The 27,023-nt window shown below is 44.7% G+C and overlaps 3 protein-coding genes across 4 annotated transcripts in view; 2 read left to right on the top strand and 1 right to left on the bottom strand.

Moving 5' to 3' along the window:
- SUN1 (Sad1 and UNC84 domain containing 1) overlaps window positions 1-4,268 on the top strand; it is a 24,187-nt gene extending 19,919 nt beyond the window's left edge. The window contains exons 17-22 of the mRNA XM_082006532.1: window positions 132-386; window positions 930-1,013; window positions 1,493-1,609; window positions 2,110-2,277; window positions 3,043-3,135; window positions 3,577-4,268. Coding sequence (XP_081862658.1) covers window positions 132-386; window positions 930-1,013; window positions 1,493-1,609; window positions 2,110-2,277; window positions 3,043-3,135; window positions 3,577-3,690 — 831 coding nt within the window. The 3' untranslated portion in view covers window positions 3,691-4,268. The remainder of the gene's footprint in view (window positions 1-131; window positions 387-929; window positions 1,014-1,492; window positions 1,610-2,109; window positions 2,278-3,042; window positions 3,136-3,576) is intronic.
- A 1,236-nt stretch (window positions 4,269-5,504) lies between these two features.
- On the top strand, window positions 5,505-17,702 carry GET4 (guided entry of tail-anchored proteins factor 4; the record flags this gene model as incomplete). Of its 2 annotated transcripts, none has more annotated exons than XM_082006928.1 (9): window positions 5,505-6,281; window positions 10,571-10,649; window positions 11,073-11,154; window positions 12,094-12,243; window positions 13,963-14,056; window positions 15,951-16,091; window positions 16,175-16,250; window positions 16,442-16,514; window positions 17,614-17,702. In XM_082006928.1, exons 1-9 carry the CDS (start codon window positions 6,127-6,129, stop codon window positions 17,700-17,702), a joined length of 939 nt encoding a protein of 312 aa, XP_081863054.1. In that variant the 5' UTR covers window positions 5,505-6,126. The 2 variants fall into 2 exon arrangements, with proteins under 2 accessions (XP_081863054.1, XP_081863053.1); XM_082006927.1 differs by having other exon boundaries at window positions 13,918-14,056.
- A 3,896-nt stretch (window positions 17,703-21,598) lies between these two features.
- Window positions 21,599-27,023, bottom strand: part of ADAP1 (ArfGAP with dual PH domains 1) — a gene marked incomplete at both ends in the record, with an annotated part of 60,634 nt that continues 55,209 nt past the window's right edge. The window contains 5 exons of the mRNA XM_082006894.1: window positions 21,599-21,627; window positions 22,018-22,246; window positions 22,691-22,762; window positions 23,161-23,223; window positions 25,569-25,652. Of these exons, the coding sequence (XP_081863020.1) occupies window positions 21,599-21,627; window positions 22,018-22,246; window positions 22,691-22,762; window positions 23,161-23,223; window positions 25,569-25,652 (477 nt within the window). The remainder of the gene's footprint in view (window positions 21,628-22,017; window positions 22,247-22,690; window positions 22,763-23,160; window positions 23,224-25,568; window positions 25,653-27,023) is intronic.

The following is a 27,023-nucleotide window of genomic DNA, read 5'->3' as shown; positions in this document are numbered from 1 at the left end:
ACATGTGACAGCTAGACTTCTGTGTAGTACTGAACCTATGTATGGATTTCACATGTGCCTGTTATACAGTATTACTTAACTGTTTATAGAGACTAATAATTTCTATTATAATTATTAATGGCTTCTACTAGGTAGATGCCCAGGTCAAAGAATCTGTCAAGCTAATGCTTTTTGGTGATCAAGAAGAAGACTTTCCCGAATCGCTTCTCCAATGGCTGACATCCAACTTTGTGAGCAAAAGTGATCTGCAGACTTTGTTGCGGGATCTAGAGTTGCAGATCCTCAAGAATATTACTCTCCATATGTCTGTCACAAACCAAAAACTAACATCTGAAGTAGTAACAAATGCTGTGACTAATGCAGGGATTTCTGGAATCACAGAAGCGGTGAGTGAGTTCAAGTTCTCAAAAGTTCAGCTAAAACTGTAGAGTCCTTTCATAGGCATTTTGTGGAGGATGACTGTTAAGAGATGTTGCAAACATTAATTGAAATGGGAAGAACTATAGAAAAATGCTTTATCAAGTGTATTCTTACAGCATTAAGTTTGTTACCTGTTTATTTACCAATTTATTACCTTATTGCCTGTTCTGAACGTCTGTGTCTTTTCAAAGTATGCTATCTCAAAAATTGAAGAATTCCTAGGAAACAAGTATACCAAAGAAGTGCAGCTCAGGGTCTTGGGAAGGTGGGGGAAAGAACACAATTTTTAAAGAAAACACCGGTCAAGATGCAGTATGAGTTTATATTTCAAGATAGATAACCATGCATTAAAAATGGCTTCTGTCTTGACAGAGGCTTTCAAAGACTTGTGATGGAGTGTAGCATATAAAAAAGATCGTTGCAACTTCACAGATGTGTATATATGAATTATCACGTGTTATTATTAAATCTTTCTCTTTCCATTCTTCTCTTTATGTGTACATCTCTAGCAAGCACAGATTATTGTAAACAATGCACTGAAACTCTACTCTCAAGACAAGACTGGTATGGTGGATTTCGCCTTGGAATCTGGAGTAAATAATAGGGGGAACACCATTTTTACTATTCATGTTATTTATAGTATTTACTAAAAATCTTAGAATGAAGACTAAAGGTTAGTAGAGCAACCTGGTGTGTTGCCTATTCATCACGCTGCTGCAATTTATGGTTATGTATCAGCCTAGGTACACATGGACAGGGATAGAATGTGTACAACTGGATAGTGGGAGAACCACAGATCTGTTTGTGTGGGGTGTACACACCACTGAACTAGTGACTGTGTATTTTTCATCCCTCTTGAATGAAGAACCTTTAACGTGTCCTTAAAAATAACATTGTACTTGATAGAAGCATTGTATTCCCCAGAAAATTATTAGACTTTAATGATACCTCTAATAGTTATTTTCCTCAGAAAATAAACGGTAAAAAATTAAGCTTTGTACAAATTTCTGCCATAAAAGTCTTCAGGAAGAAATGATTAATTACTACTTCTAACCTGATATATCTTTTTTGAGGTGGCAGCATTCTGAGTACTCGCTGTTCTGAAACCTATGAGACCAAAACAGCATTAATTAGCCTCTTTGGAATTCCTCTGTGGTACTTCTCTCAGTCTCCCAGAGTGGTGATTCAGGTAATTAAGGGCTGAGTAAACAAATTCAGCAATATTATTTTTGTGTTGAGTGGTTTTGGATTGTTTTTTAGATGTTGGCTGTTTCTGTCTAACATACTGGGGGGCATGGGTACTTTGAACTGTGTTCCCAAGAGTGGAATTCTTCTGGTATTTCCTGGGCACTGCTTAAGTCCTGCTCTAGCAAAATTAAGACCCTTACAGGAGGCTTAGGTATTGCATTGGACTTAGCAAAGTGTGAGCACGGGGAGGGTTCCTGTTGAGAAGTAATCTCAAGGTGGGTCTTCAAAACACTGATGGTAGTTCAGGCGGATATGCTGTCTTCTTGAAGAGTTCTACCAAATAGATAACCTTTGTTCCTGCCACTTACTATCTAAGACTGTCCCTAATAATAATAATTCAGACTCTATTACAACTCTTTATTACAAAAACATCATTGCAAAATGCTTGTGGGTTTTTGTTGTTGTGTCCCATGCTGTTCTCTCCCCGTTTCTCCTGTCTAGCCGGACATGTATCCAGGAAACTGCTGGGCTTTCAAAGGATCACAGGGGTATCTTGTAGTTAGACTTTCAATGAAGATTTATCCAACTGCCTTTACAGTGGAACACATACCAAAAACACTTTCACCAAGAGGAAATATCACCAGTGCTCCTAGGAACTTTTCAGTATATGTAAGTCTGTCTCTGAACTGAGGTTGAATAAAGAATATTTGTGTTACATATCCTGAAAAATAATGACTTAAGGAAGTACAGCTAAGAAGAGAAACCGTTTTTGTCATTGCTCTTAAAATCACTTATATTTTTTAATGAGCTTTGAGACTAGGAGTAAGTGTTACAACTAATTTGGGGGGAGTTGTTTCTTTTCTCTTGCTTTGTACAGTAGTAAACATTTTTGGAGTGAGATGATGGTTTTTAATTTAGTATACTTCCTTCATATGCTTTAATTGTTCCATCCTTTCTCCATTCCCTCCCTCCCCCCAATTCTGGCTCTTCACCTCATCTATGATGTGCCTTAAATCTTTTTTAAAATTTATTTTAACTAGCACTTCAGTTGTGTAGGCATGATTGCAGAACAGAACATCACAGGCTACATCAGAGTGATGTGATATCTGAGGACTTTTTTTCTAGTTCTTTTAAATGCTTCAGTCAGTCATCTGCAAACATCTGAATCTTGACTTCAGTCTTGTTTATAACCTTGATGTTTTCCCATTTTTGTTTGTCCTGAGCAGTTTATGTTGTACACTGTGATACTGGTTTTGCCATGGAAATTAAGGGGTTTGACCATGAAAACTTAAAAACATAACACAACTATGTGCAGTGCAGGAAACTCAAGTACAGAGCTGTGTCTGAACAAGCATTAAGTTATATGGGGAACATTCTGGTTTTGGTTTGATTTCAAATTTGACGGAAGCAAAAATCTTTATCCTGATGTTACAGGGTCTAGATGATGAGTATCAAGAAGAAGGCAAGCTTCTAGGGCAGTATGTCTACAATGAAGGAGGAGAACCACTGCAGATGTTTCCAGTGATGGTAAGTCTGGATGATAAGATTTAAAGCGTCAGGGAAAAGATATTAATGTTTTCTACAGTAGTGCACAATGAGCGGTGAAGGAAAACAGCCTCATTCTCTGTTGGGCTCTGTAGTAATTGCAGCAGAATGTATCTTCCTATGTGCTTCAAAACCTATGGTCTAAATAGATTAGAGGGGAGGAAGGGGTTGTGCCATCTGGACACAAATGGCATGAAGACGCTAAACATACGAAGAGTCTGCTTCATGCTTCTTCTGACTCTCTTCACAAAAAACCTAGTTGTAAGGCAAGGAAGGTTCTGTTCAAAGTGGCAGGAAGTTCCCAAGGCATAGCTTAGTTAGTAAAAGCTGGTGGTTGCAGGAATCTAAGGAAGCAACTTCCGTTACACCTGTTCATACTAGCAACATAACACTGGTTTATGTGTTTGCTTTTTCCTTCTCCAGGAGAAAAATGAAAATGCATTCCAAATAGTGGAACTGAGAATTTTTTCTAATTGGGGACATGCAGAATATACATGCCTTTATCGGTTCAGAGTGCATGGGAAACCTGCTGAATAATCTCCTACACTACAGCTTGGGTTGGTTTTGTTGTTGTACATTTTGTTCTCAATTTGTATATACTGGAAAGCCTAGAACACTGGAATCTTTAAAGGACGAGGATGCAAGATATATACTGCAGAACTATTGATCCTCTGATAAAGGCAGAAGACTGTCAGCAGAACTGTATAAAAAAAATTTTTTATTTGCTCTAATGCTCAGCTTGTGATTGCCAGTTAGCTTTATATTTTTGTGTCCATGCTGAGGGAAATAATGCATGCAAGCTACTCTGGTTCATAAAGCCCAGTTGGCAAACAGGTGACACCTATTTTATTACAAATGAATGTATAGGGTTTTTTAAAAGAATAAACCACACTTTCTGCAACTAGGAATCTGGGTTTTTTTGGTTTTGTTTTTGTTTTTTAAATCCAGGACTTTAACTGCATACTTCTGTTAACTTGGCACCATAAGCCAAAACCTGTTGTACATTTTAAACACTGATTGTGGCTAAAGGTGTCCCTTGAGGTTGACCCTTGGTTTTGACCTTTTTGGTGGATCCAGAAGGGCTGCTTTGATACGTGTTGAATATAATAAATATTACTGTCAGGGAAAGTTAACACAACCAAAACTAGTTTAAACACCAGCAACTGAGAACGCTTTACTGTAATTTGTGGCCATCAATTGCTCTGAAAGTCAGGGATAACTTTAAGTAACTGAAGTTATTTTAAGGGTTTTTACTGTAGCATTTGGCCAGTTTGTTCTTCTGTCTAGTGTTAATTCCACATCGGCCTTGATGTACTGACTAACTGGCGCGGAGCTGATAAGCCTGCTAAATTGCTTAGTAAACACTAGTATACAGCAATTAAAATTTTAGTTTGTCAAAAGTGATCTCTTTGGGACAAAGTGAACTCTTCAGCCGTTCATTGTTATACTCAGTAAATGCTGTACTGTGAGAATGCAGTATGTGGAAGCATGACTGAAGTGAGCCTCACTGCTTCACATTTACAAGAGGGACTTCTGTGCAGTACTGCCGTATAGAAACATATGGGCATTCTTTAGATCATCCCCAGCAACTTCAGTCGGGTGTAAGAAGATTAGAGTGATGTCTTGCTCTCAAAAGCAACGTTTCTGTGTAGAATGAGATGCCCCTTTTGGGATTGCTACTTTGAAGATCCATTTCAGAAAAGATTCCTGTGAAGTGTACTTGTATGCAGAATTTTTATCTTGTTGTTATAATGCATTTTAGTTATACATCAACTGTTAATACAGGGAACTGCTGACTGGTTTTCGGAATAGTTATGTATATTGCACAACAGTCCTCGAATGTTTAAAAAAAAAAGTCTCCACGTGAAGAACTTTTATTTCACTTGAGCTAGAGACAGAACCTATGGCCTACACAGAGGAGCTAGCTTACACATGTACAGGTGTTTTCATATTATAGGTTACATATTTAAAATTAGAATTATCCTGTATAAATTGAAATTAGGTAGCCAGGGTGGGAATATTTTGAATAACACTAACTTATTTTTAAAAAAGCAAGATAGGACTTTGTGCAATGTATTTTTGTAAATGCTTTTCAAAATGTCTGTTATTCTTTGCTGCCTCCAAACTGACAAGATGCTATTGAGATGTTTAAATAAAGAGTTTTAATTTTGGAAAGTGCATGTAATAATTGAAACAAGAAATAAAGCTTCTTTTCTGTATTTTTGATCACCTGCTTAAATAACTGAGGCTATGAGAGACAGAACTATTAAACTGACTGGTTACTCACTGCCACACTGGTTGGCAGAACCCGTTTTCCCCATGCATCTCCCTGCCCTGCTTCTCGGAGAGAGAGAATTAAAAGCGTGCTGGGGGGCGAAGTGGGGTAGAGTCACACAACTCCCGGTGCATCTCCAGGAGGAGCTGAACACCTTGGGCTCCATTTTCCTGCCGTGTGCCTGCTGGAAGAGGAAAAACCCAGAAGCTGGTCGTTGCTTGATGCTTTCCAGCTCTTTGCAATACCGTTTCAAAAGATCCTCGTTTTGAAGTTCTTTTTTATTTTTGTTGGAGGGGGGGGTTTGATTTTTTTTTTTTTTTGTTTTGTTTTGTTGTTGTTGTTAACCCTCGGCGCCGTGCTGCTGCCCGCCATCTGCAAGCTTTTCCTGGCTTCTGCGTTTTTCCTCGGTGCCGTGACACAGGAATCGACCCTGGACAGGGACCCGAAGCTCTGGGCGTCCCGCCCCGCCTGTCGCCGCCCGCCCCCGCGGGAGCGCGGCCGCGCTACGGCTCCGGCCCCGCCCTGCCTAGGCCGCGCCCCGGCAGCGCCACGTGACGTGGCGCGCAGCCGCGCCTCCTGAGCCTCGCAGGCCGCCGTCAGAGTGGGCGGAAGCCGGGCAGCGAGGCGCGCCGCCCGCGACGCCGCTCACGGGGCTGCGTGCGTCTGCGCTCCCCTTCCCCTCCCCCTCCTCCGCGTTGATGGCGGCGGCGATTATGGCGGCGGAGCAGGAAGCCGCGAAAGGCGGCGGCAGGAACCGCGGCGGCGTGCAGCGCGTGGAGGGAAAACTGCGCGCCAGCGTCGAGAAGGGCGACTACTACGAAGCGCACCAGATGTACCGGACGCTCTTCTTCAGGTAGGGCCCGGCCCGCCGCCCTGCCCCTCCCCCGCCCGGCCTTCCAGAGCCTTCCCACGCACTATACCCTGCTGCCTCCCGGCGCGCCCTCGCCCTATCGCTATTGGCCGCCGCTCCTGCCTATCTTCGCCCCCTACTCTCTCATTGGGCTGTGGGGGGGCGCGGTGGGGCGGGTACGTGCCTGGGAGAGTAGGGTGAGCGGCGCCGGGCCCGGCCCGGGCGCAACGGGCCGTTGGTCCCGGCCGCCTCCTTCCCTCCGGGCCGGCCGCCGCTGGAGGGGCGCGGCGGCTGTGTGAGAGGGCTTGGGGGCGGCGTGGGAGCCGCTGCTCGCTGGTGTTTGAAGGTGGACTCCGACTGCGGCGCGGCCGAGCCCAGCCCAGCCCGGCCCGGCCCGGCCCGGCCCGACCCGACCCCGCAGGCCCGGCTGAAGGAGCGGGCGGCCGCAGCGGCAGCAGCAGCAGCAGCATTAGCATTAGCTGGGTACGGCGGGCCCTGCCGCCGCCTCCCGGTAGAGCACCGTCCCGTCACGTTGACGTGTAGGGGGCGTGTTGCGTCATGCTTCCCAGCGGTCACGGACAGAACTGAATTTTGACCCTCCGTCCCCAGACGTCCCATGGCGGCCCCACGTCCCGAGAAGGCCGAGTAAGGCCCCCCTTGCCAGGCGGGATGGCCTGGGTCTAGCTCCCCAGGGCATCCCTGGGGGCTCGGGTCTGGGCCCTTCACGTATCCCTGGCTCCAGGGCCATCCATGAGCTCGTCAAGCAGATGCTTTCTTAACAAGCTCTGGTTTGCCAGCTTATTTTAAACCTCAGCCTGGCTGCCAGGATTGTTTCAAGATTTTAAGGTTTTGGGTTGATTGTTGCTCAGGCAGGAAACGGGGCTACTTTGCTGCCTGGTAGTCCCCCTCTGGTACCACTTTTAGGAGGGGGCAGCTCAGGATTGCAAGAATCACCTGCATGGAGGAATTATTTTAGAATAAATTCTGGTTGATGTAATATTTGTGTACGTGACAATGACTAAGTAGAGCAAGCCTGGGTGTTTATTCAGAAATATTCCTACTGCCTGTTATGTCATAAGAAACTTATTTTTATTGAACAGCTTTTTCAGATTTTATTCTTTTCACATCCACTGCAACTTGTGGTGGACACCCTTCCTCTCATCAAAACTTAAAATGTAGACCCTTGCTTTTTCTAGGGGCTTCCTCAGTTGGTCTTTGTTTATTGTGTTTCTTGGGGGGGGGGGCGGACAGGTGGGAAAACTGCCTTCTGAGTCTTGGTAGCTCACTTGTGTGTCACCTGTCCTCAGAGCTCTTTTGAGTTGGAATGGGAACAGGCCTGTGGGTATCCACAGAAAAAATAGCAGCCGGGTGTGTGGGGAAGAAGGTCCTTGGTGCATAGTCCTACTTCTGCTACCAGTGTACATTAGATAGCCTGCCCTGCCCTGTATACCAAGCACCATTAAATTAAAGCAGTTGTGTTCTGCCATAGCCTTCTGATGGGATCAGCAAGAGCATCATCTAGGCCTTAAGACTTAAATTGTATTTGAGAATAAATCTAAATTTAAGACAAAGCATGGCCTATTTTATACTAAGGATTATGTGATGTGATGGCTGCAGTGGTGGAAGATGACTTTGCTCAGCAAGTCAGTTCTCATCCAGTCTTCTGAATGTATTAACTCACATACTTTGCTTAAGCCTCCCTGAATTACTTTGGAATCAAAGATCCTGCCTTTTCCATTTTAAATGCAAGAGAAAGGAGGTGCTTAATTAAATTGAAAGGTGACATTTGCATATCTAGAAAGAGGGTTTCCTTCTTGGCAAAAAGATGTAATGAAACTGTGAAATTTGTTTGGAAAGTCACTGAGCCAAAAAAGAGTCTCAGATAGTCCTGGCTGTCCTCTGTAAAATGTATGTTAAGTGTCAACAGTTTTCTCAGAGACATATTAACACAGAGTGAGATGATCTCAGCTGTGGAATTGTACTTGGGATGGCCAGTGCTTACATGTTTTAACAATACCAGCCTGTAAAATGTTAGTCTGTTCTGTCATGAGTTACGTGTTGAACTTGAAATTCTGACTCAGAGTTTCAAAAGTCATAAACTGAGATGTATTTGAGGGTGGAGGAAGGGAAGAAGTAGAGGAGGAAAGATTACCATAAGCCTGTCTCCTGCAGACTTCTTATCCCTCCCTGTGATCCACATAGCAGGTGAAAAACTGCTGTTTCTGCCTGACCCTGAGCAGTGAGTCCTGTGCTCCTCTGAACAGGAATATCTGGACCAGTGGTGTTACTGTACAGGCTGACTAGGATGAACTCCTCTCTGTTTATGACTTGGTGATTGAGTCAAACTTCCAGGTTCAACATCCCTGTTGTAGTTACATTGGCATCTGTTTCCCTGATACTTGTAGGTACTTTTTCTGGTGTGAATGATGTGTTCCAGGATTTCAGTTATGAAAATGTTTCTCTCTCATTCTAAGGGCCACTTAGATGAATGTAGTGAGTATATATTTTTATTAAAAAAATCTTTTTAAATAAAAGTTTAAAATCACACCCACAAAACTCTTTTACACGTATTTTATATTGTAAAGCTGTTTTCAGCATCTTTTAGTATCTGCTGTAATAATTCCCAGAGCAGGAGCTCCCAAGTAGCACTGGGAATCTACTGGAAGTAGAATTTGTGGAAGTGACTCCACATTGAGATTCAGAGTCCTGGATATGAGGCCAGTGATGAAAATGTTGGAGCTGCCGATCTGTTTGACTCACGTGTGGAGCATTTACTGTGGTGATTGCAAGTCTGAATTCTTGAGGTTACTTATTCAAAAAAAAACAAGGAAAAAAGTCATGCCATCCATTATTACAGTTCTGCTAGCTGTTTAGGATGAAAGACTTGAGGTTTTTGGAAGACCGTGAGCAGGATGGGAGGACTGCCTCCTCCCTTGTTTGTTGTCTGATCTGATTGTACCAGTAGGGCTTGTCCCTGGGACTGCAGTGTGTGACAGGAATCTCACCTGCAGCACAAGAGCTTTTGGGGTCCGCCATTGCTCATGTTCCCTCCACTTAATGTCACCCCCTCCATGCCCACACTGTCCCACCACTCCTCTGACTCCTTCCCTCCCAGAACCACCGACCTCTCTCAGTTACCCCTGGGGATGCTCATGCATCGGATCTGCTGTTGGGGAGGCCTTGCTGCTGCAGGAGCTGAGAGGCTGCTCTGACCGCCAAGGAGAGAAAGGGGCGAAATGGGGCATAGCACAACCAGGTGTCATAGAGGACAAAACAAATATTGCAGGTACTAAAGCAGTGTGGTAGAACTTGTGTCTTATCTTTCCAATGTGAGCAAATCAGTAGTTGTTATTAAGTACTCGGAAGACAGACCTTTTTGAGAAGCAGTTAAGAGAAATGGAAGTTGGAACCTCTGCTGCCACACCTTAACTACTTTTATAGGAAATGCTGCATTTATAACCTAGAGATGCAACTACCCAAGACCTTTAGTTACTGATAGTGATGAGGTGCAGGAGGCTGCAATCACAACACCATGGTAAGAGGCTCCTGCTCTTGAGGTAACCGTTGGGAACAAATTATTTTATTCTTCATTTCATAGTTAACTCTTAAGTGAGGAAAGTGGAAGCTGCAGCAGGTGTGTTTTGAAGCATTGTATTTGAGAGACCAGACTTTTTTCTGTTATGAGTTGGTGACTCTGTGTGTTGCATGGTAAATCTTGCTGGCTGTTCTTGTTGTACTAGAGCCCATCAGAGACAAGCAACTTCGATTCAGCAGAGGACTGGTATGTGCTGATGTCTCCTGGCAGAGAGTTGTAGTGGTCAGAGAGACTTAAACCACTGGAAAGGAGACATCAGTGAGGAGAGGGCTGGTGTCGCTTGTGCAGCACTGGGTATGCGAGCTGTCCAGGCTGTGTTCCGAAAACCGTTTCACTGTGATTGCTTTCGTTTTGGTAAATGTGATGGTTTGAGCGGTGTAGTTCAGCGCATTGGCATCTTTGACTCAGGTGAACTCCTGGGATCATGTCCTTTTCTTTCTTTCGGCCCAAATCAGGTTTGAAGCTCTCATGTTTTATTCTTATAGTCTTTGCTTGTGTTCCATCAAGTCTGGAGCAGAAAACAAATTGCAGCTTGCAGTTAAAGTGTCATCATTACTGAAACTAACTTGATGTAAAAATAAATCCCTTATTGCCTTTATTTTAAATTTTAGTGATCTTTAATCCTTTAAGTGTAAGTAACTTTAAGCGTACACAACTTTATTGGTCATTTTTATCAAGGATTTGGTATTGTTTTCAGGTATATGTCACAAGGAAAACATGCAGAAGCAAGAGAACTAATGTATTCAGGGGCTTTGCTGTTCTTCAGTCACAACCAGGTAAGTTACTGGTTTTGTGTCTGTGGTTTGGGAGGGTCGGGGTTGTTATTCCAAGATTTTGAGTGTGAATGGTGAATTCTCAATGGTAAATGTTTGGGGTAATTGCTTTGTAATCTTTTGGTTTACCTCTTTCTTGAGCCTTTGTCCTCAAAGAAGGATTATGCCAAACTGGAACTTAAAGCAGAAGTGTTTGTGAACATCCAAACAGTAATCATAACCACATTTGTCTTGCTTTCCTGGAGGCTCTTTTGATGCCATCAAATTACTATAATTTTTTTTTATGAGAGAAAGTTGAGACTTGATACTGTGCCTTAGCTGTAGATGTTGATAAAAGTATTCAATCTGCCTCTGACAAAATTCTGGTTGATGTTTCCTTTTACGTGCCAGTATGTTCATCACTACCAGTATGTCTCTGTTTTGTAGCAAAACAGTGCTGCTGATCTGTCCATGCTTGTTTTGGAGTCTTTGGAGAAATCGGATGCAAAAGTAGCAGATGACCTTTTAGGTGAGGTGACCTTTGCACTCTGATGGTGTTTAGATGTGCTTTCACTTCACAGTGACGGCTATTAACAGTTTTGAAACCTGAAATCCTTTTTGTATGCCCTCCACATGGCTAAGGGTTACCTTCATCATAGAAATGGACTGGGGAAAACTTTATTAGAGAATAATGGATTCCCGATAACTTTGTGGGCACGCTTAGAACAAGCATTGCTGTCTTGTGGCATTGCCTTTGCTCCATGCAGCGGTAGCATATTGTCTGTACAGTCACTGACGTCCCCAGGGCTTTGGTGGATGGTGGTTTCCCTAGCAGTGTGGTAGTGTGCACATTATTTGTGATTCACCTGTTCACAAGGAAATTTTTCTTGTTTGACTGTGAGCCTTGGGCAGCAGGCAAGTCAGGGAGACCTTCTTAAGAGCTGCCTGGCCAGACTACTGCTGCAGCACAAGTGAACCGCTTCTGTTACAAGCTATGGATGGAGAGAGACAGACAGAGGCTGTTCTTTGTTTACTTAGACCAGGTCTGACATTTGTATCCCATCTATGACTTCTGGTGGTGCTTCTTTGAACTACAGCCCTCTGTCCCTTGCAGCTTCCCTATGAATGGCATGCAGTCCCATAATCTGCAGTTTTTCCTCCTGCTTGTAACTTCATGGTTCTCTGGGATATCCTGTCCCAAACGATGAGCCAGGGAAGCTGTCACCAGCTGACTGCAAGGCACAACTTTTGGCTCTGGAGGAGTCATATGAATATTGCTGACTTGATGTATGAGAAGTAGCTCGAGTTCAAAGTCACTCTTTTTTAAGGTGGCTTATGGAGGCCATTAAGGGAGCTTGAAGACACAATAGCACTGTAACTTAAATGTTGTATCTTAAATATGCATTAGAAGCAGTAGTTCATCCTATTTCTATTAATGCTAAATATTTGTGAATCTTATTGCTTTTAGAGAATTTGGCTAAATTGTTTAGTTTAATGGATCCAAATTCTCCTGAAAGAGTGGCTTTTGTGTCCAGAGCACTAAAATGGTCCAGCGGGGGATCAGGAAAACTTGGACATCCAAAACTACACCAGTTACTAGCAATTACCCTGTGGAAAGGTAAGAAAAATCAAACGGCTTTCTGTGTTTTGCTTTGAAAATGTTGAAAGTATGATATTGTAAGAGATCTACTTTGGAAATAATCTAAGGAAGCTGAGATGGAAATGATTGATTGATTGAGTTCTGCTATTATCCGATTTTTGCAATAACTTCAGCTTAATGTTACTAACAAAAAAAACACCTGGGGCTGTAACTATCATAGTGCAAAAGCCAAACACAACTGATGTAAAGCTGTCTGTAAAGGGAAGATTGATCCTTTAGACATTCAGGTAGTTTGATTGAGTCATTAGGAGGAAAATTGCTGGGGATCAAAGCTGTTCTATTGCGGTTTTTAAGTTTTTAAGTCCTGGATAAACATGGCAAAGATTGAAATACATCACCTAGCATCCAAAGCAGTCTTTGGATCTGTAATTAGGCACTTTTTGAGACGTTGACCACTGGGCTTATTCCAGAATGAATGCTGTTGCCTTTGATTTATGTGGGATTTTATCACTTGTGATGGGATGTAAGATAAACCAAAAATGCGCTAAATAATTATTTTAGTTGTGGATGATAGCCAGTTTTTAAAGTCTTATGTTCAAAACATAACAAAATTGTGTGAGAACAGTTGAACAAATGTCATCTCTTCTGTAGTTTCTCATGAATTAATAACTGTGCAAGGTGATTGTTTGTTTATTTAAAATTTTTCAGTAGTTGCAAAATGATGATAGTGGTTTCATATAACAATCCTGACCCAACGGTCAACATTCCAGCTCATTGCCTTTCTGCGTGCCGTAGCTGTTCTCATGGGAGCTTGATGGCTGCTGCCAGCCAGAAAGGGAGGATCTTCCTTAGAACAATTAAGTTAGACGCTGAGATATGATTAGGCTAAGAAACAGCTACATTATGAAAGCAAAAATACCCATTTTGTAGCAGTCTGCTCACTGTTCTTCTGAAGAGCAAAATGCGTATGCTTTCTTAGTCTGTAGTTTTTGAGAGTTTCATCAGAAAACTTTAAAAACAGATTTTTAAAACAAAGCTTTTAAATTCCAAAAATTAGCAGCTATCCAGTTTTGATTTGTCGTTGCAGTGATTTTTGCATGATGCTTTCTTCAAGTTAAGTTCTAACAAATTATTGCCGTTTCTTACACCTTTTTTTTTTCCTTGTATAATTGCTGTTCTATTCAGCATATGTAAGCAATTTTAATATTGACAGCGAGAGTAGGCTAAGCTAAAAATAAGAAATGCCTTCTTTCTGTGCACTTAGAAAGAAGGATGCTGAAGGTGCTGTTTGACTTCTTGGTGCACATGGTCTAGTATGGAACTTGATTCTTCTCTTAAGCACTGACGATAGCACATGAAGTGTCAACGTGCAGTCAGATAAAATTGTACGACTGCAGCTCAAGCTATTTGTCCCAGTAGTAGCTGTGTTTTGTGGTGGCATTGAATAAACTGTATTTAATAGCAGTTGTCCAAATGTATTTAGGATTACGTATTTATTATCTCCCTTTATAAATTGTCTATAACTTATAAGGGAAAAAGCCCATTCTCTTTTTCCTAGTTGTCTTGTTTATATATGATGTGTGTAGCTCTTGACCTTTTACCAGCTATAGTGTACAAGCCTAACAGATTTGTTTTTATGTTCAGGTATGATGAACTGATTGCTTAAAAGACATTTTCTTTTTCCTTTTGTAGAGCAAAACTATAGTGAATCTCGGTATCACTTCTTGCACTCCACAGATGGCGAAGGATGTGCAAATATGTTAGTAGAATACTCCTCGTCCAGGGGATATCGCAGTGAGGTGGACATGTTTGTAGCACAGGCAGTACTACAGTAGGTGTTAAACTTTTTTAACTATTTTGCTGAGATGACACTGTATTGAGGCCAATCTAATCTAATCATGATAACTGTAGGTTAACCATGCATCCTTTTCAAAAGAAACTGTGAAACTGGACAGAGCTTCTGAAATTTACTGTGTGTGATAACAACAGGAGAAACCATCTCAAAACTGGTGTGTTGAATTTGTCAGATTGGGGAAAGAAAAAAACAAACACACACAAACACCAAAACAAAACATATTAAGGTCAAAACCTGAAATCATGGTAATTGCCTAAAGAATTAATGTAATCTGTTTGACCCAAAAGCACAATTCTTAGCTTTGTTAACACCACTTTATGTCTAGTTAGGGCTTACCTTGATGTTCTTACCAAGACTGGACCTAAGCAGGGTCTATATTTACCTTTAGCGTAGTACTTGCTCTCAGTCTCGTTGTCCTAAGAGACAGTTTGTGAGCAGCAGTGCGATGGTTCTTGGTTTGACGGAGTTGCTGGTGGCTTTCATTTACTTTAGGCATTTATTTTGTAGGAGGTGGGAATGCAAGCTATTATGTGCCTTTGCAGAGCTCATGTACAATTAAGGTTGACAAAGCCAATTTTACTGTGTTTAATCAGCTGATGGCTTTCTTCAGTCAGGGAAAGCAGCTCATGGAGGAGTCTGAGGAGGAGGTGGAGACAGGACTGTGTCAGGGAGAGAGTAGGTGTTGGGGGAGAGGGAGGAGGTGAGAGCAAGTCTGTCTCTCTTTTGGCAGCAGTGAGCTGTCATGTAAGATTTGTCCTGCTTTCCATAGCTGGTTGATACAGATTGCAGTGATTTTAAGCGGTAGAAAATCCTTTATGGAAATACAGTATATGCAGGACTTTTAAACAATTTTATGGGGCTTTGTTCCAGAGGGGGTGAAATTCTGGGGACAAGTTATGAGTAAGAGATTATTTTTTCAGTATTTATGCAGCACTACTACTGCATTCTTTACTGGCCTATATCTCAAATACTCTATTAAATCCTCTTACACAGCAGTTTATACTCCAATGAAAATAATTGCAGTAAGGCCAAAGAGCGCCTTGGACGTGTGAGGGTACAGAATTGGAGGCCAGCCTGCGACCAAAAATGAGACTGCTCGTGGCAGCCTTCCCAGTGTTTGCTGACAATATTTGTCGCAGATAAAGTCCCTTGTTAGGCCTGTGGGACTTGCAGAGATTGCCAGTTAAATTAAGTGGACCTGAACAAAGATTTGATCTGTCTGGGAAATTGATCTGTTAACTGGCAACAACTTGGGAGCAAAAAGTGTAGCTTTATTATGAGACTTCTAGACATGTGTGTCAGACTTATTAGTGGTCCTGATGCCATGTTTTTTTGAGGTAGTACTAATAGAATGACAGAGTCTTTGGACACTGGCAGGTATATACTGAAAAGAGATGTGCCTGGGAGTGGATGGGGCCAGGAGAGAGGTGTTTAACTCGGTTTTTACCTCAGCATAGTAAACTCTGGACCGGTAAATGCAATATCATGTCTAACTTGAATTACATGGTGTCCAGTCTTTCCACATTTTGATTTTATCGATGCCCTCTTTCAGTAACAGTCTTGTATACAATCTGCTTAGATCTTGGTTAAACTCATTCTATTAATATTTAATGTCAATTCTTCCTCCCAACCCGCTTATTCCACAGTGTATTCTAGTAGTGATTTTTCCCGTCCTCAGTTGATAGCCAAACCATTGCCAAAAATGTACATCCCTACCAGTTAGTTTTTGCCATCAGTTTAAGCCTGAGGTGGCTTCTATGTGCAAATGAAGTAGAGATCGTTGAGCTTTTGGCTTCTCTTTTTTCTTTCTGCATGTAAAACTACCTCTCTGCCTTATTTTTAACTTGCCCTGTTCCGTTTCCTTTTGCAGATTTCTCTGCTTAAAAAATAAGACCAGCGCATCAGTTGTTTTTACAACATACACACAGAAACATCCTTCAATAGAAAAGGGGCCACCCTTTGTTCAACCACTGCTAAACTTCATCTGGTTTTTGTTACTGGCAGTTGATGGGTACAGTCTCATTTTTTTCATGTTGTTCTTGGTTTCCTTTTCAGTTGTTACCAAGATTACATTTTTGCTTGTTTTCTTTCTAGAGGAAAACTAACAGTATTTACAGTATTGTGTGAACAGTATCAACCTTCACTGAAGAGAGATCCTATGTATAATGAGGTGAGTTACTCATAGTTGTAAGCAGGATTTAACCTACGGGATTAGTTAAAAATAATGGCTGATTGTCTCCTGTTTTGTGACTTGTAGATAGGAGTCAGCGATCTAGCTTGTGTGGTGTGACTGCTGCCCATAGTATTTCCACCTGTAAATGAGGTAGCTGACATTTGTTTCTTCGCCTTGTGTCGTTTCAGTACCTAGATAGAATAGGACAGCTTTTCTTCGGTGTTCCGCCCAAGCAGACATCGTCCTACGGAGGATTACTAGGTAAGGTTCATGCTGACAAGTGTTTATAGATAGCACCACTCTTTTCAGAGCAGTGGCTTATATAAAATGTCTGTGCTGGAAACAGGTAGTTTGTTCTAACGAATATATCATTTTTTTCATAGCCTGTAGAACCAGTCACTACTGTAGAATAGAAGATGAATTGGTTGCATGTGAAACTAATTTGGTGACGCTAGTAGAAGGGGAGAAGCATGTAAATGACTCTGACAGTTAATTTTGGACATAATGGAATAACTTCCAAATGTAAACAAAAATCTTGTTTGTGTTAAAGTTTAATTTCCTCAGACTTCAGTGGCTGATTTTCTTTAAGTCAAGTCTGGGACTGTGGTAGAGATCTCTAACCAGTCCTGATATAAAATCAGTGTTCCCAAAGTAGAAGTTCTGAAATTAATACTGCCCTTCTACAAGAAATGAAAGGGAATAGAGAAATTCAGCCCTCATTTCCCAGCTCTTGAATAAAATTTGAGCAAATTGAACTGGATTTACTTTTGTAGAATTGAAAGTTTTTTCCTTGAGAATGAAGCTGCTTTGTTTGTAAACTGAATTGAAGCTTTACCTGCAAATGTCAACTCACTGGTACCCAAAGTTTGATGGAAAACATAAGCATGGCAGATCTTATATGTAAATAACAGGTTTTCAGCAATTCAAGCTGAAATTGAGTAACACAGGAAGAATGCATACATGCCTCAAACAAATTCTTCATAGCATGATGCAGACAATTGCTGGTTTTTGACAGTTTCATGGCTGGAGGTGGGTCTGTCTTCATTTGGTTGGGGTTTTTTTCTTTCTTTCTTTCCTCTCGTGGTGCAACTATAAGTATGTGACTTTAGTGGGGTTTTTCCAGTGTACTTTTAGAGAAGGAACAGTATCGAAATACAGCTTCCCAAATCAATACATTCCTGATAGAAACCAGTGTGGGAATACTAATGTCCTGCTGAGACTCTTTTACTCCAAAAAAAAAAAAAAAAAGTTTTTTTCATTATTGAAATCTGCACCCTAGGAGGATGGTAGGAAAATAGCTAACGTTTTTGAGATGAGAATGTAAAACTAGCAATTTTGACTGTCCTCTGTTCTGTTCTAGGAAATCTTTTAAACAGTTTGATGGGAACTGGAGAAGATGACGACACAGAAGATGGTCAGGAAGATAGCAGTCCTATTGAGCTCGACTGAATGTTGTTGTCATTGGGTGCCGTGTAAATCTGATGATTCGATGACTCCAAAGACAGTTTTGGAATTTGAATCCTGCAGTTGTTTCTTGGTGCCTAAAAGGGCTCCTCTGGTCTTTTAGAAATGGTTGCTGAAATGTTTATAATGTTTGGTCTATATTATTTATGTAAAAAAAGAAAGAAACCAACAAAAAGTAGCCAAACGAACCAATTGGAGCAATTGTTAGCAGGTTTCCGATACAGCACCTGGTGACTTTGATTAAAATATAGTCTTCTACGGTTTCTGATGCAGTATTCCCTTTTGCACAGTAATTCAATAAAGCATAAATATGGGTCTTGTACTTCACGGCCTACCCAATACCATCTTTGTGGTGAGAAAGCCTCCTTGACCTCTGTCACCTCCAAGGAAGATCTCGAAAGGCAGGGTGATCAATTGAATAATTCATTTGCGAGGCTGGTGCCAAAAGTACTGCGAGACGAGCCAACCAGCGTAATTTGAGATGCACATCCAAGAGACATTGATACCAAGAACTGGCTTCCACTGCCGTGAGTAACATGCACGCCATTCATACTGCCTTTCACCCTGCTTCAGGTCTGGCTCTCGCTGAGCCCCCACGTGTTTAGCTGATACTTTCTGAAAAGCACAAGATTGAATTGCTCTTGAGTAAAAGCCGATCAGTGGAACACAGGTAATTGGCTTCTATGTGGTATAATATATATATAATAGGTATATATATACCTATGTCTAGGTATAAAAATTTGGCATCTAAAATGCCTTGTGGCTCTACTCCTTTGGAACAGATTCTTTTTCAGTGTAAGTTCACAACCGTACGTAAAGGCGACGGCGTTAGAGTGAATGAAATTATTTGCCGTGAGTAACGTATGCGTTTGAACTGCAGCTGTATGTAAAGAAAAGGGATACTGCAGAACTTTTGGTTCTTTATGATTGATATATTTATTTTTCTTGGGTGATTGATTCATATAACACTTTCTGTTAAAAAACAAAAAATAATGGAGTAACTGCAACCCCAGTGGTAGGCATAGCCATTCTATATCTCCTCCTCTTTAATGCAGCACAGTGGATGGCAGTGGTACAGTGAACAGATGAAATGGTGGGGAAACGCTTTATTTTTTCACAATGAAAATAAAAAGGCTTAGATTAATAAACAGCAATCATGCATGGGGGAGGGAGGGATTAATACAAATTTATTGACTGTATGAAAAAGAAAAGGCTTGAACGGAAGACTTTGTGTTAATTGTGAAGTCTCAAATAAACACTTTATACCAGGATCTGTGATATTGCTGCTTTCTAAGTTTTATGAGCAGAGATCTTGCTTTCCTTGCTCATTTTTTTTTTCCCCCCCTCTGTGTTTGGCTGTGGGTTATCTGGACTTCAGTGCTGCAGCTTTACCTCTCCGCGGTAAAGACATCGTTTTAGCCTGGTACTGTAACGCCTGGGGCAGATGTGGATGGCTGAGGGCTGCAGCAAGCTCAGGGCAGAACCCCCTACCCAGGAGGATGCTGTAGGCTTAATAAATGCTCTGGGACAGCAGCAGCGGCAAAGAGCCACGTCACCTCCTTGCCTTTGGCTGCCGGCGAACGTGCCCGTCTTGGGGCTGCTTAAGGCCGCCCCTGGTCCTGCAGCTACGGCTCTAAGGGAGGTACCTGCTGCCCCAGGTTGAAGCTGCTGGTGCTCGGGCACAGGTGTGTGCATACACACATATAAACAGCCTCTTGTGTATATATAATAACTTACAATTAAAATTGTATGGCATATAATTTATAGTATTAATTATCGCACACAAACAACTAGCCCAGCCTTCCCCTCCCTGCTTCTGACATGCCTGGGTTTTTTAAGCAAGGGTGAGTGATGCTGTGTGTGTAAAATATATATTTATAAATACTTTTAATATAAATTATCAATAGTTATGCATATACATATGCACATGGATATGTGTATATGCAATATTTTTCTCTCAAATTTACAGTATAAATTATGTTAGACCTATGTAAAAAGCATGCACGTGTATATAATATACAATTGAAGAATTTATAAATGTGCAATTATAAAAGTGTCTCTACATATACAGAAGTGTATGAAATACATTTAGCTTATATATTTCTAAATTAAATGTATATGTCTAATGATGGCTACATATATACATGCATGTGTTCATATGAACTATACTCAGCTCCTCACACATAAAAGTGTATTATATACTACACTATATCTACGCTGCACGGTTTATAGTTGTGGCTGTGACTATTCAACGACTCCTTCACAGCATTTATTTCTATATTCCTGAGAAATCTACATCTTTTGTGTGTGCACACGTATATATAAAATATGAGGCTTATATAGAAAATATATACTATATAATACACACATATACACAAGTATATATAGAGTGTTATATTACACACATAAATACGTGTGTGGAGCTGATACGAAATGTATTTACCTGGTACACACACACGTGTAGCCACTGCCCCCCCCACCCCAGGCGGATGGTTTTGTGGGTGTCCCGCACCCCAGGGCTCTGCAACCCCACCTCCCTCCCCTGCCCCAGCACCACACGGCCACGGCTCTGACATCATAATTTATTGGTTCGAATGACATTTAGTACCACAGTTGTCTTACCCGTGACAGAACGAATGCGTACAGCCGATGGGATGCTCTCATTTACACACGCCAACGTAAGGAACGCATCGGACAGGCCGGTGTCTGGGGCTGGTACTTCAGCAGATGCCGGAAATTTCTTTTTTGGGTAAAAATCCAGCACACGATGTGCAGGTCGCAGCCCACCCGCCCCGATCGCGGGAATTACAGTGCTCAACACAGCGCTGAAACATCACTTCAAGCAGCTTTTTTTTTTTTTTTTTTTTGGCAGGAAAAAAAAAATAAAAAAAAAATATTGAGAGAATTACTGAAAAAAAAAGTGCAACCACCAGTCTGGAGAAGCAACGTGCTGTCGGCTGGAGGGACGCGCCCGCCGGGGGTGGGCTGGGACAGGCTTTTATGGCGCCTGCCAGCAAAACTGCACCTAAAGCTGAGCCCCCCAACCCACCCCGGGCTCCCAACACGGTGTGAACCCCCCCAACCCGTGAAACGGGAACGACCCGGGGAGCAGAGCATGGGCCCTGACCCCAAAAGCTTTGCTTCCCCAGCACCGCCTGGTGTGTGCCCCTTCCCCAGGCCAGAGGCCACGCTGCTCCGCCCGCGCTGGGCACCCTTCCTCCCTGCCCTTCATTAAGCAGGTAACGAGGGTGACGATGCCCAGTTCCTCTATTTCTAAATCCCGTCTGACCGCAGCCTGGGTCCAGCATCACCACTGCGCCCCAGGTGAGGTAAGTTACTTAAATGAGCTCAGCCATTTCCCCCAGCACCATTTCGGGTGTTCCCAGGGCAGTGCTTCACATCCCACAAGGGTGTCACCGCACCGGGACACGCAGCCCCCAGGTGAAAGGGCTGGCAGAAACCTGGGGCCATGGGGATGCTCAGCACCGGCCCCCCGGTGCCAGCTTGGGGGGAAAAGCCCCATCTCCCCCCGAGATGTGCCACTAACAGTCTTCGCCACCCCTCCGAAGCGGGGTGGGACATCCCCTTCAGCGGTGTGGGGCGACGGGGGCAGGACCCGGAGCCCCTGTCCCAGCAGCGCATCCCGCGGAGCAGCCACAGCGCCGAATCTCAGGTCGGATAGCATCTTCTCCAACATTTCGCTGACGCCCTTCTTGGTTTCCAACATGATCAAGTGAATGATGAGGGGAAAGGGAAGTATAATTATTATTATTATTATTACTGTTATTATTATTATTCTTCATTATTTTTAACATTTCAAATAAAACCACGTTGTGTTGTAAACAGAAGCTCACTCCTCAGGTCTGCCCAGCCAGTCCCAGCTAAGGTTTATGTTTGAAATGGGCTTCCACTGAAAGAAAAAAAACAGAGAAAATAAAGTTAAAAGCAGGACAAGCACTGGCAGGCATCCGGCACAAGCCCACCGTGCGGACGGTCCTCGTCTTGACGATGCTCCTTGGCTCCCATTATCCTTACAGCTGGGTGACGGATCAGCCTTATAGCAGCACGGGCATCGCGCCAGCGGTGATGAAGAGGGAAGGATACCGTCCCCCTCCTCCCAGCACGAGCCCCTCTCTGCTTGGACAACCTTTCATCCTCCCCGGGGCCGGAAAGGGATGCCCCGGCTCACGCCGCAGCGGAGGGAGCGATGCCGCTGCATCCCCGATCCATCCATCCCGTCCTCTAACGCACAGAAGTGAGGGGGCCGCAGCTGACCCCCAGCCCCGGCCAGCACACCCACCTGCGTATTCCTGAGGCAGCATCGGCCGGCTTATAACTTTCTGAAAAGTCGTAATCCACTCCAGCTGGTCATCCTCGGTCTCGCAGGCGAAGAGGAATTTCCGATCCGGAGTGACGATGGTTATCCCGTGCTGCCAGTGGTTGCCCTGCGTGGACGGCGGGAGCCCTTCCAGGACCTTGTAGCTGTTTTCCTTGCTCCCAATAAAAACTTCCCCTCTAGCAAAGGCATCCTAGGAGACAGCGGAGCCGTCAGGCAGGCGTGACTGCGACGGGGAGCTCTGCATCCCGGCCAGTCGGGACACGGCTCACCCCGCACCATCCGGAAGCCCCATCAGCAAAGCACAGCCCCCAAACACCGAAAGCACCAGCCACCCCACGAAGCCCCGCGCCGGCTCCTCCCAGGGGCACCCGCAGTACAGGACCAACACCAGGGATCCAAAACCATCTGCAGCTGGCGCACAGGGCTTCCAGAGCGGTTTTGGTGAGGATCTATGCGCAGGGCTGCTGCACGCTGGACACCAGGCAGATCCACCTAGCAGTGGCTGCTCAGTGCCCTCTTGGCTCTCCCACCAGCCTGAGCTTCACTGCGGATTATTGCTACCATTATTACTATTATTAGCATTATTATTATTGCAGACAATTCCCAACAGACAGCCCAGGCATCCTCGTCTTACCAGGGGATCTTTAAAATACATGAGCCGTCGGTCATCCATGGTGAACCATCGCTTCTTGAATCCCTCTGTTTGCTGAAGAATCCAAAAAGTGCCAGATTACACACCAAAGCAGCACAGCCCCTTGCTTCCCGGGCACGACCCAGGAGTATCAAGGCACTCGGAGGAGCCCGGTGGGCTGGGGGAGTTGGGGACTGGGCCACCACAAGCTGGCAGAGCAGGGTCCAGGCAAGCTACGCCAGGTGGGCCTGCAGCAACGGGCAGTGAGAGGGGAGATGGGGCAGTTGGTCTGTGAAGTGGTATTGGATTTTTTAACGATTGCTTCCAGGTGAGGAAAAAGTATTAACGCATCCATGCTGTTAAGCCTTTGCCTCTCTGGCACGGGAGGGTTTGTGCCACCAGCAGACCCTTCTCAGCCCCGTATGGAGCAAGACTCATGTTTAGAGGGATTGCAGAAACATCTTATATCCTACCTTTGGCCCCGTTTTCTCCATGTACCCTTCCTTCAGGTAGTTTCTAGAAAGCTTTGGCACCAGCTGGAGCAACCAAAGAAGAGCAAAAAGAGAGAGCGGCGTCAGGTGGAGGGAGCTGCGGCATCACCGGGCGCGCAGGGCAGGGCTGGGGTCACTGGAAGGAAAGCCCACGCCAAGCTCGCCCCCGACCCCGAGCCCACCTGGCTCTGCCCGAACGCTTCGGTCCTACTTCTCCAAGGCGCTCAGAAGAGGTGCAGAAACACAAAGCATCTCTGAGCGCTCCACCAGCAAAGCCAACAGCCTCCAGGAGAAGCCCCCAGGTCAAACCCCCCTCCACCGGTCAGCTCTGGCGACGCGTCTCCTCCACCAGACACAGCGGGAGCCTCAAGCAAGCCCTGAAGTATAATTTCCCTGTAAAACCCCGTTATCACACGCTGCCTGTGCACTCCCCTTCCTGCAGATGTTGCTGGCAGCAGCTACCAGCGCCAGGGAGGTTTTTAACGCTGCTTAGCGAAGACAAGGCAGTAGCTGCGAGATCTTTGCAGATGCCTCTGAAATGCTCTTGAAAGATGAAGAGTCTCACCAAAAATGGGGCTGAGGAGCCTGGCCACACACTGGTCCTGCCTTTCATTTAAACGGGTTATTAACGGCTCTGCTCGCCAAACCGAACTCCTGCAACACCTAACTGCCCAACAGCAGCTCTGGTTGAGCAGGCGTGCGCTTGCAGGGCAAAGACACCCCAAAATACAACAGCCCAAAGAATCACACAGCCGCTCCGCAGCAGCCCAGAGCATCTTCATCTTGGATGCTTCGCCGCGGGCAGCAAAGGGCTCTGCAGCGTTCGTAGCCCCAGGATTCGGCTCCTGGGACAGGGCTGAGGACACTTTGCTAAGCAAGGAGCTCATCACCCTTGGCTCACAGAGGTTCCTCCACGACGCAGGCTGGAGCTGGAGCTGGGTCCCCGAAGCATCCTTCGGAAAGTCTCGCTCCCCAGGAGCCACAGAGGGCGTGGTGTGAGCAATTTATACCTCTCTACTGCATTTAACCTGGCTCCTGTTTAAATTTCATGCCTTGTCATCTCTCTGACAGGTAAAGAAATCACAAATTAGATGCAAATGATGGCAACACCCAGGATGGAGCCACCTTGCGTACGTAACCCCTCTCCGCAGCGGTTTCCCTAAGCCGAACACTACAAAGGGTCAGTCACTATTTCAAGGTTGTAAATGAAACCTCGCTAAACGTTACACTCCCCCGTTTTCCCTCAAACAGTAACTGATGAGAAGGGGATGATAAGTAAAAATATGGGTAGCTTATCTCCCACCCAAACTGCCGGGGGGGAGCACATAAACCCTCTCACCAGCTGCTGGACAAACGGCAACTCTGCTAACGTCTCTGGGGGCAATTCAGTTCAGATGCGCCTCCAGCTTTAACAGAAGCAGAGGATACGGGGAGGGGGAGAAGTGCTTACAGGACGTATACGCTGCGCAGCGACTGCACTACAGCCAGCCGACGAGGCTGCTCTGAGGGTTTTTCAGATGTGCCCAGTTTAACTTCTTATCAGAAAATGGTCTGAAGTCCCTCATGCCAGGGATCGCCAGCCGTGGGACTGTTCTTCTTTCTCCTCCCTTCCTTCTCCCCCGGGATTAGGATGGTTTGGGGCAGTTGATGTTGGTCCGACGGGAAGGATTGGGCTCCAGGGGTGCGCGGGGTGCACGGGCAGCCGCGGGACAGAGCCACCCTGCAGCCGGCCCTGGACCACCCAGGTAATTAATAGAAGGCAGGTAATGCAATTAGATTTCAAAATCTACAAAGTCAAGGAGGTAACGGAGAGTAACCCCCCCCAACAAGCGGTGACGTTACACACCAATTGCAGCGCAGCTGCAACACAAGGCGCTTCCAGCCAGCTGGCCTAATACTGCCTCTAGTATTATATTAGCAAAAGATAACGCAATTAGCAGTTCCAGCACCCGGAAAATACGAGACAGAGATTCATAAGCCAGACTGCATTGACCTGCGCACACAAACTCGTCCTGGAGGCGTGGGTACAGCACTGACGCTCGTTTGCCTTCATCTTGTCTACCTTCCAGCCTTTGTTTCAGCTTTTGATATTATAGCAGCGGCTTTGAGACACACACGTACGGCTTTTGTACCCGCGGCAGCGCTGGAGTTGCGCACAGCTCTCTGTGTGAGCGGGAACACGTGCGCACACAGACACACAGAGGCTGGATGTTGGTAACAGCTGCTGCGCGGGGGCTCTGCAGCCCCCCACAATAATTTCAGCCCAGTAGTTGTAAAACACTCTGAAGGATGGAGCACTCCCCAAGCCTTCCAGCTTGTTAACAAGATGCTAAAAACGAGCAAGAGAGGAAAAAAAAAAAACGAATAACAATAACTGCAGGAAAACTCACATCGACATCGCTGGCTCCAGGGAATGCCACTTGTAAGTAATGAAACCGTGCTGCCCGGATGGCGTTGAACCAATCCACTATCTCCTAATAGTGAGACAGAAAAGCGGAGTGAGTGGTGTAGTCTGCACATAAATAACATGATCCTGCTGCATTTCATCTCTCCCATCACTTTTGTCCCAAGTGACAGCGTGCAGTTTAGCAGCAGTCCTAAAAAAAAATAAACCACAGACACAAAAGAGAGCAGCAAATGAGCGAAGGATGGGGCACATCCAGCCGCTGTCCCAGACTTCAAGACACGCACGGAGCTCTGCAGACCCCAGCGAGCACCAAGGGGTCTTCTGCAGAGGGAAGGATTTCGGCACGCCTCTGGCACTGGCAAAACCAGCGTCTCATTGGCATTTGAGACACCAAGCCCAGCGGCGAGTCTGACCCAGCACCACCGCTCGGCTTGCGCTGGTGGGCTGCGAAGGCAGCCCGACACCGCTGCAGCCCGCCCGCCCCCTCCCTCCGGCAGCCACAAGCTGACTGCAGGCAGGACGTGCAGCAAACGCCTGAATCCCACCCAAATTTTAAGGCCTTAGCAATGTATGTCAGTGTTTTGCTAAAAGAGTGCCCAAATCTCTCTTTGTGTTTGTACTCCAGGCTCTCAGTCAGAGCTGCAAGTCCTCCAGGGACGAGCACGGTGACGGCTCTCCAATACTGCCTTGCGGTCTAAAGGCGTGGGCAAAGGAAAGGCATTTTGGAAAGGAGACGCTGAGCTGCGGCGAGACGGATGCTGAACTACCCGGCTGTCATCAACACACGCGACGGTTCACACATCAGGGAACAGGTTCAATGGGCCAGACGATACTAAAACAAACAGTCAACCCTTTCAGGTGAGGCTGCTGTAGCGTAGGAAAGACCGTATCAAAGTAGAAGTTGGCCTTCAGTAAGATTTAAACTTTTATATGCTTAAAAGTGGCTGAGGAAAGGAAAAGACTATCACCTGTAATTCTGGAGATCTCAGTTGAATTGGAGGTATCTCAAAAATGCTCTGACACGGTGACTAGCCACCCTCTGAAAGTTCAAACGCTTTGCTTCGGCTTGTTAATCTACTTCAAGTGTAGGGAAAAAAAAATCCCACATAATAGGACCTACACAAACAATGTTTTGGAAAACTCTGACCTACTTGACTGAGGTTTTGCTTACTTACCCCTCGCTTTCCTATGCTAAGCAGCTAAGCAGACCCCAGATAGCAGCACAAAGAGGATCAGCGAGAGGAACTGGATCCTCGAGTTGATGATGACCAAACCAGGCTAGAGGTAATGAAAAATAAGCTGTAATGTTAAAATGTTGTTGTTTCGTACAGTCACCAGCCAGATGGCTATATATATATATATATATATGTTTATATATATACACGCGGGTCTCCTCCTTGATCGTGGTGTGAGATAGGGTTTCACCCTGCAGAAAAGC

Source organism: Phaethon aethereus (genome assembly GCF_964289735.1).
Source record: "Phaethon aethereus genome assembly, chromosome: 15".
In the NCBI taxonomy this organism is placed as follows: Eukaryota; Metazoa; Chordata; class Aves; order Phaethontiformes; family Phaethontidae; genus Phaethon; species Phaethon aethereus.
The sequence above is the reverse complement of the archived record's forward strand: the minus strand, read 5'-3'. Positions and strand labels throughout refer to the sequence as shown.